Below are 14,173 nucleotides of genomic sequence, written 5' to 3'. Positions count from 1 at the left end.
ACTCATCTGCTGACGGGCACTTAGACTGTTTCCAGATCTTATCTATTGTAAATTGTGCTGCTAGGAACATAGGGATGCATATGTTGTTTCTGAATGGTGTTTCCAATTTAAGAAATATATTCTTAGGAGTGTGATTACTAGGTCAAATGGGAGTTCCATTTTTAATTTTTTGAGGAGCCTCCATACTGTTTCCCACAGTGGCTGCACCAGTCTGCACTCCCACCAGCAGTGTACCAGGGTTACTTTTTCTCAAACCCTCGCCCGCACTTGTCATTTGTTGATTTGTTGATGATAGCCATTCTGAAAGGTGTGAGATAGTACCTCATTGTTGTTTTGATTTGCATCTCTTGGATGGTTAGTGACTTAGAGCATGTTTTCATATGTCTCTTGGCCTTCTGCATGTCCACTTTCAAAAAGTGTCTATTTAGGTCCTTTGCCCATTTTTAGATTGGATTGTTTATCTTACTTTTGTTAAGTTGTATGAGTTCCTAATCAATTTGGGAGATTAAACCCTTATCGGATTTAACATTGACAAATATGTTCACCCATGCAGTGGGCTCTCTTGTTTTGTTGATGGTTTCTTTGCTATGCAGAAGCTTTTTATTTTGATGTAGTCCCATTTGTTTATTTTCTCCTTAGTTTCCCCTGTCCTAGGAGATGTGTCAGTAAACATATTGCTACTAGCTATATCTAATATTTTGCTGCCTATACACTCTTCTAGGATTTTTATGGTTTCCTGTCTTATGTTTAAGTCTTTTATCCATTTTGAGTTTATGTTTGTGTATGATGTAAGTTGGTGGTTAAGTTTCTTTTTTTTTTTTTTTGCATGTATCTGTCCAATTTCCTCAGCACCATTTATTGATGAGGCTGTCTTGACTCCATTGTATGCTCTTCCCTCCTTGGTCAAATATTAATTGAGCATACTAGTTTGGGTCAATTTCTGGGTTCTCTGTTCTGATCCATTGGTCTATGTGTCTGTTCTTGTGCCAGTACCATGCTGTTTTGAGAGGAGTGGCTTTGTAATATAACTTGATGTCTGGTATTGTGATCCCTCCAACTTTGTTCTTTTTTCTCAAGATTGCTGCAGCTAATCGGGATTTTTAATTCCATATAGATTTTAGGAGAGTTTGTTCTAGGACTGTGCAATATGCTGTTGGTATTTTAATAAAAATTGTGTTGAGTCTATAGATGGCTTTAGGTAGTATGAACATTGTAATGATGTTGATTATACCAATCCATGAACACAGTATATTCTTCCACTTGTTTATATTTTCCTCTATCTCTTTTTTCAAAGTCCTGTAGTTTTGGGAGTACAGGTCTGTTACCTACTTGGTTAAGTTTATTTCTAGGTATCTTAATATTTTTGTTTCAATGGTAAATGGGATTGTTTTTTAGTTTCTCTTTCTGTGAGTTCATTGTTCATGTATAAAAATGCCATAGATTTCTGGGTGTTAACTTTGTATCCTGCTACGTTGCCAAATTTATTTATTAGATCAATTAATTTTTTGATGGAGTCTTTAGGGTTTTCTATGTACAATATCATGTCATCAGCTAATAATGACAGTTTTACATCTTCTTTTCTAATTCAGATGCCTTTTATTTCTTCTTCTTGTCTGATCACTATGGCTAGCACTTCCAGTACTATGTCAAACAGGAATAGTGAAAGTGGGCATCCCTGTCTTAGCTGTAGGTTTGTAAGGCTTTTATTATGTTGATGTATGATCCCTCTATTCCCACTTTGCTGAGAGTTTTTATCAAGAAAGGATGTTGGATTTTGTTGAATGCTTTTTCTGCATCAATTGATATGATTATGTGATTTTTGTCTCTCATTTTGTTTATGTGATGTATCACGTTTATTGATTTGCGTATATTGTACCATCCTTGCATCCCTGGGATAAATCCTACTTGGTCATGGTGTATAATCTTTCTGATGTAATGCTGGATCCGATTTGCTAGAATTTTGTTGAGGATTTTGACATCTATGTTCATCATGAGGGATATTGGCCTGTAATTCTCTTTCATTGTGTTGTCTTTATCTGGTTTTGGAATTAGGGTAATTTATCTGGCTTCATAGAATGAGCTTGGAAGTGTTCCTTCCTCTTGAATTTTTTAGAATAGTCTGAGGAGGGTAGGTTTTAGTTCTTCTTTGAATGCTCGGTAAAACTTCCCTGTGAAGCCATCTGGCTCAGAGCTTTTGTTTACTGGAAGTTCTTTAAATCACTGCTTCAATTTCTTCCATAGTTATCAGGCTATTCAGGTTTTTTGCTTCTTCCTGATTGAGTTTTGGGAGCTTGTATTTTTCTAGAAATATGTCCATTTCATCTAGGTTGTCCAGTTTGTTGGACTAGAGTTGTTCATAGTATTATTTTTATAATCTTTTGTATTTCTGTTGGGTCAGTTATTACTTCACCCCTTTCATTTCTGATTTGTTTATTTGGGTCCTCTCTCTTTGCTTCTTGGTGAGCCTGGCTAGAGGTTCATCAATCTTGTTTATCCTTTCAAAGAACGAGCTCTTGTTTCTATTGATCTTTTGTATTGTGTTTTTGGTCTCTATGTCATTTTTTTCTACTCTGATCTTTTTTTTTCCCTCTGCTCTGATCTTTATTATTTCATTCCTTCTGTTTACTCTGGCCTTTTCTTGTTTCCCTCTTTCTAATTCTTTAAGTTGTAAGGTTAGATAATTTATTACCCATTTTTCTTGTTTTTTTTGAGGTAGGCCTGTAGTGCTATGAACTTTCATCTCAGGACTGCTTTCACTGTGTCCCAGAGATTTTGGATTGTTGTGTTTTCATTTTATTTGTTTCCAGAATATTTTTATTTCTTTTTTTATATCTTTGGCAACCCAATCATTTTTTTTAAATAGCATGCTATTTAGTCTCCAAGTGCTTGATTTCTTAAAATTTATTTTTATTGTAGTTGTTTTCTAATTTTATGCCATTGTGATCTGAGAAAATGCTTGATATGATTCCAATCATCTTGAATTTGAAGAGACTTGGCCTGTGTCCTAATATGTGGTCTTTGACAATATCCCATGTGCACTTGAGAAGAATGTACATTCGGTAGCTTTGGGGTGAAATGTTCTGAAGATGCCAATTAGTTCCATCTGATATAGTAAGTCATTTAGAATTCCTGTTTCTTTGTTGATTTTTTGTCTAGAAGTTTTATCCAGTGATGTAAATGGGTTATTAAAGCCCTATTATGATTGTATTGTCTCAAACTTCTTGATAGCTCCCAGAAGTTTTCTTATGTATTTGGATGCTCCTGCATTGGGTGCATATATGTTTACCAGAGTTATATCCTCTCATTGTATCGATCCCTTTAGTATTATGAAGTGGCCTTACTTATCTCTTGTTATGGCCTTCACTTTGAGGTCTATTTTGTCAAATATAAGTATTGCTACCCCAGCTTTTTTTTTCATTTCCGTTTGTCTGAAAATTTTTTTCTATCCCTTCACTTTCAGTCTGTGTGAGTCCCTTGTTCTGAGGTGGGTCTTTTGTAAACATCATATATATGGGTCATGTTTTCTTATCCATTCAGCCACCCGATGTCTTTTGATTGAAGCATTTAATCCATTTACATTTAAGATTATTATTGAAAATAATACTTGTTTATAGCCATTTTTATTCTTTTTGCCTGTGTTACTTCTTCCCTTTCTATTTCTCCTTTTTATAACAGTCCCTTTAGCATTTCTTGCATTGCTGGCTTGGTGGTAATAAAATCCCTTAGTCTTTTTTTTTTTTTTTTATCTGAGAAGCTCCTAATTTCCCTTGAATTTTGAATGTAGCCTAGTTGGGTAGAGTATTCTTGGATTCAGTCCCTTGCTTTGCATCACTTTGTAGACTTCATTCCATCCTCTTCTGGCCTGATGTGTTTCTGTTAAGAAATCATTGATAATCTATAATCTAATGGGAGATCCATTGTAGCTAACTTTCTGTCTCTCTTTTGCAGTCCTTAAGATTCTCTCTTTGTCATTAACATTTGCCATTGTAATTATAACGTGTCTTGGTGTGGATCTTTTTGGGTTCATCTTGTTTGGGACTCTGTGCTTGTGTGATTTTTCTTCCCCTAATCAGGGAAGTTTTCTGTCATTATTTCTTCAAATAGGTTTTCTTAACTTTGCTCCTCTTCTTGTCCTTCTGGCACCCCTATTGTATGAATGTTGCTTCATTTTATGTTGTCCCAAAGCTCCCTTAAGCTCTCCTCCTGCTTTTTAATATTTTTCTCCAATTGCTGTTCAGATTGGGTGTGTTTTTCTACCCTGTCTTCTAACTTGTTGATTCAGTCCTGTGCTTCTTTTAGTCTACTGTTCAAACCTTTCATTGTGCTCTTTATTTCAGCTATATCATTCTTCATTTCCTATTTGTTCTTACATATGTTGTTGATTTATTTATTTAAAAATATATTTTATTGATTTTTTACAGAGAGGAAGGGAGAGGGATAGAGAGTTAGAAACATCGATCAGCTGCCTCCTGCACACCCCCTACTGGGGATGTGCCCTCAACCAAGGTACATGCCCTTGACTGGAATCGAACCTGGGACCCTTCAGTCTGCAGGCTGACGCTCTATCCACTGAGCCAAATTGGTTAGGGCTGTTGTTGATTTTTTTTCATCCAGGTTTAGGAACTCTATGGTCCTTAGTCTAAATTCTTTCTCTCACATATTGTTTGCCTCCATTTCATTTAGTTCCTTTTCTGGTGCTTCCTCCTTTTCTTTCCTTGGGGTTCTTTTTCTCCCATTTTTGCTGTCTCTTCCTGGCCTTGGGCTCCCTGCTTGGAGTCTGAGTGGTTAAAGCCCCTAGCGGTCCAATGATCTGGGACTCTCTAGCCCACAGGCTGGGTCTGCCTTGAGATTCACACCTTTATTGTCTCTGCTCTGAGTTGTACCCCCTTCCCCCACAGCTCTTGTCCCTCAGTTGTCTACTTCATATTCTTGGGGTCAGTGGGGTGCATGCACAGTTCCTCTGATGTATGACTCCCTATAAGGACTCAGAGCCCTCTGGCATTCAATTTACTGGGCAGCCCCAGCACCCAAGGCAGGATGGCACCCTAGGTCTTTCTGGCAGCGCATTTGCAGTGTGCTCCTTGACCTGTGGCTGGGTGCACCAGGTTGCTCTGGCTGCATTGTCCTGGGATGGGGGTAGGGCACACTGGGCAATAGCTCTGTCTGTGTCAGGGAGGAGTGCATTGGGCTATGGCTCTGTCTGTGCCGGGGGTGGTGTGCACCAGGTTAGGGCTCTGTTTGGGCAGGAGTGTAGCATGCATCAGGCTGCAGCTCTGATTTGGGACCAGGGATGAAGCAGGGTGTGGGGTAACCCTAGCTGCACTCATAGCTCGTGGTCCTGAAGCACAGAATCCTGGGACACTGGGTTTGGGCTCCAGTGAGGAGGTGCAGCTCGGGAGGTCTCTCTGGCTCACACTCACTGCAGATGTCTTGGAACCACGGTGTGGTACCCTGCTGCTCACTGCCATAGCACAGTGGTGGTTCCACATCGGTTATGGCTGGCAAGCAGCTTCCTGAACAGGTCCAGGGGTGATGTCTGAGGTCAGTTTGGATGTTGGTGTGGCTGCATTCCTGACCTCCATTGCTCCTCCTCTACAAGATGGTGTGTGTTCTGCACCAAAGCCACGCCAGCCCAGGGGTGCCTGTAGCAGTAACAGGGGCTCCCTGTCTAGGAGAGTTCGATCTGCCAGTCCCCAGGACTCCTGAGATATGTATCTGTCCCTCACTCACCCACACATACACCACACATGTCCACACACTCCCCTCTCACTCCTTTACTTTGTCACACTCTCTCCCTCCCTGCCTTCCTGGTTGGCTGCCATGTTTGAATCTCTGGTAGGAAGTTTTAATTATCATTGTGAAACATGCAACATTCCTCTCTTGCCTAGGTCACTGTAACATGCGGAGATGGTGCCTCCTTCAGCCTGTCTCTGGCTGAGCAGAGGTCTCCTGCTGACTCTCATTGTACAAGTAGAGGCAGTTTGTTACTGTAGCATACTCTCCTAGCCTATCCTGACTGATACACTTCACATCAAACCATTTAAATTATTTATAGTACTGTTCATAATCTGTCATCTCTTTATGTATTTATTTAATCTTTGTTCTCTGCTCTTGAAATGTAACCTCTATGTGTACAAGGGGGCTTATCTTTCTTGTTCACTGATATATTCCCCAGAACCTAACATATTATCTGGAAAATAGTAAATGCTCAGTAAATATTTATTCAATTAATAAACACAGTCTTTAAATAAGAAATAAGGATCCCTAAAGCCAATGGACTAAGATTTCTTAAATGCCTTTTCTAGGTACACACCCACCTCCATATGTCAGCTGTGTGACCTGGGAAAATTACTTCACTTTCTGTATCTAAGCTCATCTATGAAAATGGGGGTAATCAGAGAACTATCTCATAAGATTGCTGTGAGTATTAAATGGGTAATATAAGTAAATTAATGAATCATATTAATGAAGATTTCCTACTAAAAGTGACCCAGAATAGATACCCAGGACAAAATATCTAAATGACAAACTACGTTTTCCCTCTTTCCTTGTAACTAAATAGCGTTATGTTGTTATGAGATGTTGTTATGAGATGACTAGAGGCCCGATGCATGAAATTTGTGCAAGAGTAGGCCTTCCTTCACCCGCCTGCCAGAGCTTCCCTTTGGCCACCAGCAGGCACCCAGAACCCAGGCTTCCCTCTCAGCCCTGGCTTCATCCAGAAGGTCGTCTGGAAGGATGTCTGGTCTAATTAGCATATTATGCTTTTATTATTATAGATAGTTGAAATGTTGAGTGAGATATTTGGGAAGACGTTTTTAAAAGAAGGAGGCAAACTATCTTCTGCTGCCTACAATGTGGATGCAATGGATGCAGCTCTAGCTGTTGTCTCATTCATGGGCAGAAGTGGCGACCAGAAGTCATGCATGAGGGAGCAGAAAGTAAGAGAAGTTAGGTCTCTGATAGCCTGTTTAACTTATGTTTTCCAGTTGGGAGTTTATTGTAGATGGGTTTATAGATGTACTAGAGGCCTGATGCATGGATTCGTGCACTGGTGGAGTCCCTCGGCCTGGCCTGTGGGGATTGGACCAAAACCGGCTCTCTGACATCCCCTGAGGGGTCCCGGATTGAGAGAGGGCAGTTCTCGGGTGATGCACCCCTGAATCGGGCTTCCTCCTTTCTGGTTCCAGGTGCATCAGCCAAGAACTACCGCTGCCAAGTGACTGCAGCTCGGCAGCTCCTGAATTGATCATCTGCCTCCTGGTGGTCAGTGTATGTCATAGCTACTGGCCAGTTGGCCGGTCACTTAGGCTTTTATATATATAGATACCTTCATGGTGAAACATTTTATAGCAACACCTTTTTCATTTTTGTGCTAAGTTTTGTGCTGAATGAAATGGCAATTATATCAGATGGCAATGAATAATATAAACCTGGACTACCACTTATTGTATCCTGTTGCATTAATTCATTCATTCTACAAAATTTTACTAAGAAACTGTTAAGTACTAGGTCCTATCAAATCACTGTGGATCAAAGCCTTTGCCCCTATCCTTAAGGATTTAGAACCTAAAGACACAGACGGAAGTACAACTAGCTAATAGCTATGTAATGTAGCTAATGTAGCCAAAGGAGTATAATAGGATACTTTGGTAATACACAGAAGTAAAGTATTTGTACCACAGGGTTAGAGATTGCAGGTCATTATAAAGGGGACAGTGCTTAGACATTCAATCAGGGGTGGAGGAGTGTCACAGACACAGAGTGAAAGAGGGGGCAGGGTATTCAGAGAACCATAAGGAGGTCAGTGGGGGTTAGAACATGACATGTACATTTTCAAGAGTTGAGACCAGAGATGTAAGTACCAGGTGAGGACAATATAGAGAAGGAGAAGGATTTTATTCCAGTCAATGTGGAACCTCTGAAAGATTATACAGAGGAAAGGGAAGAGGTGATTTGAACAAACTTGCATTTTAGAAAGATCAATTAGAGGTGGATTATATTAGCAGCCAGGAGGCCAGTTTGGAAATAATTGCGAGAATGTAAGAGACTGAGGAAGAGAGAGGGCCTGAGGAAGGAAATGTAGTGGGACTTGGGAGGAGGGCAAGGATGAAGAGCTCTATAGAATGTGGCATACGCTGCTGGGGGAAGATTTGGTGTGTGGGAGAGACGGCTGGGACAATCTCTGCATCTCTTGCTTGGGATAAATGGTGCTGTTTACCAAGGTGGAGAAAGCAAGAAAGTTCACATTTATGGGATTGGGGTAGGCTATGAAATTCAGTCTCTTGCCTCCTAAGGGAAACTGCAACAAAAATAATATATTACCATATATTTCATCCCTCGCTCCTTATTTATTTAGTGTTCTCTACGTTTCTATTTAGTGAGCTAAAATGGACAATTCAGACAAAGTCCAAGGGTAGGTTAGTATTCACTGCAGGGAACAATACTAAACATTCATGAACTGCTATTTACAAGTCAAACAATCAAGGTAATTATTAGCAGAAAGATTATGAGTTTATTTTATGCCATTAGTTTTAATTACCATTGTGAAACCTCATAACAATTTATTCAGTTAAATTGTGTTTGTATTCTGTAAATCTTTAATTTTTCCCTTCAGGAAAAAAGTTCAGCCCATATTTTCTACTGAAACTCCCTAAGAAAACTTGCAGAATAACTCAAACAAATTAAAATTGAAATTAAGCATAAGCAGTAGATTAAGGGATTTATAATTTGCCATTTAAAGGTTGGTTATCAGCCAGAATTCAATATTTAGTAATTTACTGGGCTGCTTAATTTGAAGGACTTAATTAAAAAAAATTTTTGTATTGATTTTTACAGAGAGGAAGGGAGAGGGATAGAGAGTTAGAAACATCGATGAGAGAGAAACATTGATCAGCTGCCTCCTGCACACCCACTACTGGGGATGTGCCCGCAACCAAGGTACATGCCCTTGACTGGAATCAAACCTGTGACCCTTCAGTCCGCAGGCCGATGCTCTATCCACTGAGCCAAACCGGTCAGGGCAGGACTTAATTATTTTTAACTAAAGAAGCTTTCATTCAAAAGTTGCTGGCGGCCTCACCTTCTGGGCACTGTTTCTAGAGTCATGGGCAGGGCAGATGTGATAAATAGGCTCTTCTCCCCCTATAATAATAATACTCTTCTAAGTTTTGGGTAGGGAATAAGCAAATCGATTTAATCCTTGAAACCTCCTGGGAGACATGCATTTAAGACTTTCAAATCCTTTACTCGGGAAATGTTTGAAATTAATGTTATAAAAAACTCTCTGTTGTTTTAGAAACTCCTGGCTCCTAATGAGGTTGAAAGAAAGAAAGAAAAAACCTAATAGCGAACTCCCCTGGCTGGTGGGACAGTCCTGGCCTCAGTGTCTGGGCTGGGATTGTAACCTGAGGAGGTTTTGGTGATTGGTGGCTGTACTGGAAAGCTCTTGGGCTCCAGCTCTGCGGCTCCCTTTGTGATCTTATCTGAATCTGTAAGAGTAAGTTAAAAAGCTGAAGAGAGAACCATCAAACATCTCAGTCCCACAGTGGACAGGATGGAAATTACTAAAGGTTCAATAATTTGGTTTGAACAGAGAGAACATGTGAAAGTGGTGGAATTAAAAGCAGCTGTAATCAGCAAACTGGTTAGATTCTTTTTTTTAAAATCCTCACCCAAGGATATTATTTCCATTGATTTTTAGAGAGAGTGGAAGGGAGAGAGAGAAGGAGAGGGAGAGGGAGAGAGAGAAGGAGAGGGAGAGGGAGAGGGAGAGGGAGAGGGAGAGGGAGAGACTTGAGAGAGACAACCAACCGGGGCCAGGGATCAAGCCTGCAACCCTCAGTCTTCCGGATGATGCTCTAACCAGTGAGAAAAACTGATCAGGGCTTGTTAGATTCTTTATTCTATATCCCTGAGGCATTGGGAGATAGAACAGCCTCCTGATAAAGATCAAGAGACCAAAAATTAAGCACTGAATGGAAAAGGTTTTATTTCCAAAGAGAGAGCCCAATCCAACACAGAATCTCGGCAATGGAAGATGCAGTTGAGGAGGAAAAAACTGGGTAAGACTTTTAAAGTCAAAAGTTTACCAACCACTTATCTGGGATGGTTTTTCCAGGAAAGAAACTGAGGTTGGAAATTTGTGTTCAGGTGGGTTCCTGGGGGAGCTCTCAGGAACAGCACATGTCAAGGAGCAGGCCCAGCAGGACCAGCCAGAGGGAGCAGGTGTGCTGGGATGTAGTTCACTGTGAGCAGCTCTGAAGCTGAGATGCTCCTCAGAGGTGACCCAAATTTAGGCCAGGGGGCTGGGTCTCTGTATGTTCCACCCTGGTCAGTCCTTGAGTGTGAGGCACCTCAGAGAAAGGTGCATACACTAGACAGAGGAAACTCTTCCTGGGCAGGGACTCAGCTGTGAGCCATCAGTGGGCAACCCTCTGGGTGGCTGGAGAAATCAGTGCCTTTGGTCTAGAAGGAGGAGATCTAGGTTACACATTCCGTCAACCAATTTACCATTATAAATCTCACTTTAGAGAAACTTGAAAAGGCTCTGTGTGTTGCTGATTGTATGCTGTTAGTTGAACTTGAACATCAGGTGTCTGGCTGAGAAGAGGAGCATTCGGCCCCACCTGTGGAACACATACCTTTAGAATGGGATCCAGTTACCTCTGCCACACACTTGAGATGCCTGGTCAGGTATTCTGACATCTAGGTCTTCTGAGCTGCTATCTGCAGATTGGGTGACAGGCAGGGCATACCACTCCTTTGACTAAGTTCCCATGGTTCATGGGTAATTCCTAAGACTGGATAAACCTTGGCTTTTCTGCTAATGTGGCTTATTAGGCATTGACTGGTTTGAATTTGATTAAAGACATGGAAAATAACAATGGTTGTCTCTTAAATCCCTAACCACATCATATCCTATCTAATAAAAGAGTAATATGTAAATTAACTGTCACTCTGCAACAAATATGGCAGTGCCCATAGTGGCCAGAGTGGGATGCTGGCGGTGTTGCCCTGGCAAGGGAGTGGAGGGGCCTGGGGCTGGAGGCCGGGGCGAGGGATGCTGGCGTCACTGGAGGCCGGGCTGAGGGACCACCCCCCCTCCCCGCAAGAATTTCGTGCACTGAGCCTCTAGTAACTTATAATATTTGATGTGACTCTTAATTCCCTGAATTATTTACTATTTCCTCTTTAATTCTGTTATCTTCTCAGGTACTGAAGTCTAATTCATCTGTTAGTAGTTTTACCTAACTAACCACAGGCTTATGGTAACTTCCAAATATGTGTTCTGGGTCCCAAACTGATGACACTTCAGGGCTTTTCACACTCCTACCCTCTCAGAGTCAATACTTCACAGCTGACAAGACGCTTTTATAAATTTCTTTGATTGTAAATTTACATACCACCTTTAAATATGCAAAGAAAGTACAGCTCCTGTATTTTTCATAATTCATCTAATCATGTTAAGAAGCCCTCCTTTAGTGGGTAGCAGGCAGGAGGGATACTAAATGTAGTCTAATTCATTAAACTCAGTTGCTAATTTAAATAGCACCTGATATGTAATTCAGTCTTTTAGATAAATCTGTGTTTATGCTTTCCCCATTTCTGCTTCTCTTCAATATGGATCTGGGAATATGGAGAAGGGCTTCTGTGACTACATGGGGGTGGGGAAGTGCAGTCCCAGAGCTAAGTGCCTAGGCCCTCGGAGCATATTCTAGGCCCAGGCAGTACCACCTTTCCTCTGGCCAGTGGTGGCCTGCCGGCATCTGATGGTTAAGTTTGTGGCTCATGAATTTGGGAGATTTTCCTTCTTGGTTGAGTCAGATCGCGGTGGAGTCACAGCCTAAGGATTCAGTCCCCCACTTGGTGCTGGTTTGGGGCTGAGTGTCTCCCTGGTACTAGTATCTTGTTGTTGCTCTCACCTGGGAACTGCTTGTTCCTAAAGGGTGTCCCAAAATTCACGCAAGAAGTAATTTTGATAGAAAACATAGGTTTATAATTAAAAATTGTAAAATTTTTTTTATATGATGCTTTTCAAATGAATATAATTCAGGAGAGAAAAATGATACAAGATAATAAAATAATATCAGGATGGATTCCCTCCCCCCCACCCAAATATTTAATGGGGGTAACAAGACAATACTACAGCCTTTAGAAATTTAAGCAAGCTTGGGCAAATTACTTCACTTTTTAAGCCATCTAAAATAGGTGTGTGTTGATGACAAGATGCTGGGGTCCAACCCCAACAGGTCCAGGGGTCCCCAAAGGTGTGGACGGAGTAGGCGAAGAAAGAATGACACGGAGACAGCGTTCAGTTGATCAGCAGCCTAGCCAGGATCTCTAGCCAGGAACTCCAGCCAAGTTCTGGTCAGGATCTCCAGCGAAGTTCTGGTTAGGTTCTCCAGCCAGGTTCTGTCTTGGATCTCCAGCCAAGTCCTGTCTCTAGGTTCTGTTTCTAGGTTCTCTGTCTAGGTTCTCCAGCCAGGTTCTGTCTCTAGGTTCTTCAGCCAGGTTCTGTGGCCAGGTTCTGTCTAGGTTCTCTTGCCATGTTCTCTCGCTAGGTTCTGTCTCTAGGTTCTGTCTAGGATCTTTTGCCATGTTCTCTCCCTAGGTTCTGTCACTAGGTTCTCTGTCTAGGTTCTCCAGCCAGGTTCTGTCTCTAGGTTCTTCAGCCAGGTTCTGTGGCCAGGTTCTGTGTAGGTTCTCTTGCCATGTTCTCTCTCTAGGTTCTGTCTAGGATCTTTTGCCATGTTCTCTCCCTAGGTTCTCTCTCTAAGTTCTGTCTAGGATCTTTTGCCATGTTCTCTCCCTAGGTTCTCTCTCTAGGTTCTGTCTAGGATCTTTTGCCATGTTCTCTCCCTAGGTTCTCTCTCTAGGTTCTGTCTAGGATCTTTTGCCATGTTCTCTCCCTAGGTTCTCTCTCTAGGTTCTGTCTCTAGGTTCTCTTACTAGGTTCTCCAGCCAGGTTCGGTCCCCAGGTTCTGTAGCCAGGTTCTGTGTCAAAAATTGTAAATTTGTATTGATTCATAAAGTATAGGGTTATGTATGGAATAGCATATTGGGTAAATGGCCTCCATGGCTTTGCTGGCACATACGCACTCTTTTGTTGAAATTTTCCATGACCGTTTTGCATAAATGTGGCTGAATTTCGATGAGTCTCATTTTCATCTGGATGGCTTGGTTAATTGACAAAATTGTCGCATTTGGCGTTCAGAAAATCCACGACTGATTGTTGAGAAACAAATGCATCCACAACATGTCACTGGTGCGGATTTTGGGCTGGAGGCATCATCGGACCATTCTTCTTGGAAAATGTGGCTTCCTCAACTCAGTAAACAACACCTTCCCCCTCTCAGATACTCAGCATAATACATTCACATTGTCCATGTCTTTCTCATGCCCTGCATCCAATTCATTGGGAAATCCTTTTGGCTATCCAAAGTAAATCCAAACTCTATAGTTCTTAACATGTCTCCCACTGTTACCTTGGGCATGACCTATCTCCTTTCCTGGATTAAATTCATAAATGGTCTCCTTGTTTCTGATGTTGATATAAAATCTACCTTCAATATAGTTTCCAGAGGATTTTTTTAAAGTGTATGCCATATTCAGTTCTTCTTCTGCTCAAAAATTTCCAAAGGCATTTGCTATTTCCTATGCATGACACACTCTCCCCAGATATCCGCCTGGATTTTTCCTCATTTCGTTTGGGTTTCTGCTCAAATATTGCCTTTTAGCGAGGCTTTTCCAACTATTTTAATGGTTATCTTAAAATGGCATCCCCTTCCCCACCCACAACTGCAATTCCTTGCTCCAGTTTACTGCTTGACTTCTCTTTGTAGCACTTAACTTCACAGATCGATGTGTGTATTTATTCATTGTCTCTTTCCCTCAACTAGAAGGAAAGTTCTAGAAGAGTAGGAACTTGATTCTGTTATTTTAATCCCAGTGCCTAGAATGACACCTGGCACGTAGTGAACGCACCACAAATGTTTGGTGATATAATGTCTCTATTGTACTTACTACATCGCAAATAAGAGCCCAAGAGCTTTCCAGCATAGCGTTTGCTCCAAGCCCCCGCTTGGGTCTGTCTGCTTGATGCTGCTGGCAGAACTTTCTCATGTCTTCCAGTGAGCTGTTGGCAGAGCCTGTCTTCTACCCGCAACCTATA

At 41.4% G+C, this 14,173-nt stretch overlaps 1 protein-coding gene across 1 annotated transcript in view; it reads left to right on the top strand.

The window, feature by feature from the left end:
* DYNC2H1 (dynein cytoplasmic 2 heavy chain 1) overlaps window positions 1-8,647 on the top strand; it is a 349,832-nt gene extending 341,185 nt beyond the window's left edge. Inside the window, exons 89-90 of the mRNA XM_023757927.1 lie at window positions 6,780-6,941; window positions 8,618-8,647. Coding sequence (XP_023613695.1) covers window positions 6,780-6,941; window positions 8,618-8,647 — 192 coding nt within the window. The remainder of the gene's footprint in view (window positions 1-6,779; window positions 6,942-8,617) is intronic.
* The last annotated feature ends 5,526 nt before the right edge of the window (window positions 8,648-14,173 follow it).

Source organism: Myotis lucifugus, unplaced genomic scaffold (genome assembly GCF_000147115.1).
Source record: "Myotis lucifugus unplaced genomic scaffold, Myoluc2.0 scaffold_117, whole genome shotgun sequence".
NCBI lineage: Eukaryota > Metazoa > Chordata > Mammalia > Chiroptera > Vespertilionidae > Myotis > Myotis lucifugus.
The sequence above is the reverse complement of the archived record's forward strand: the minus strand, read 5'-3'. Positions and strand labels throughout refer to the sequence as shown.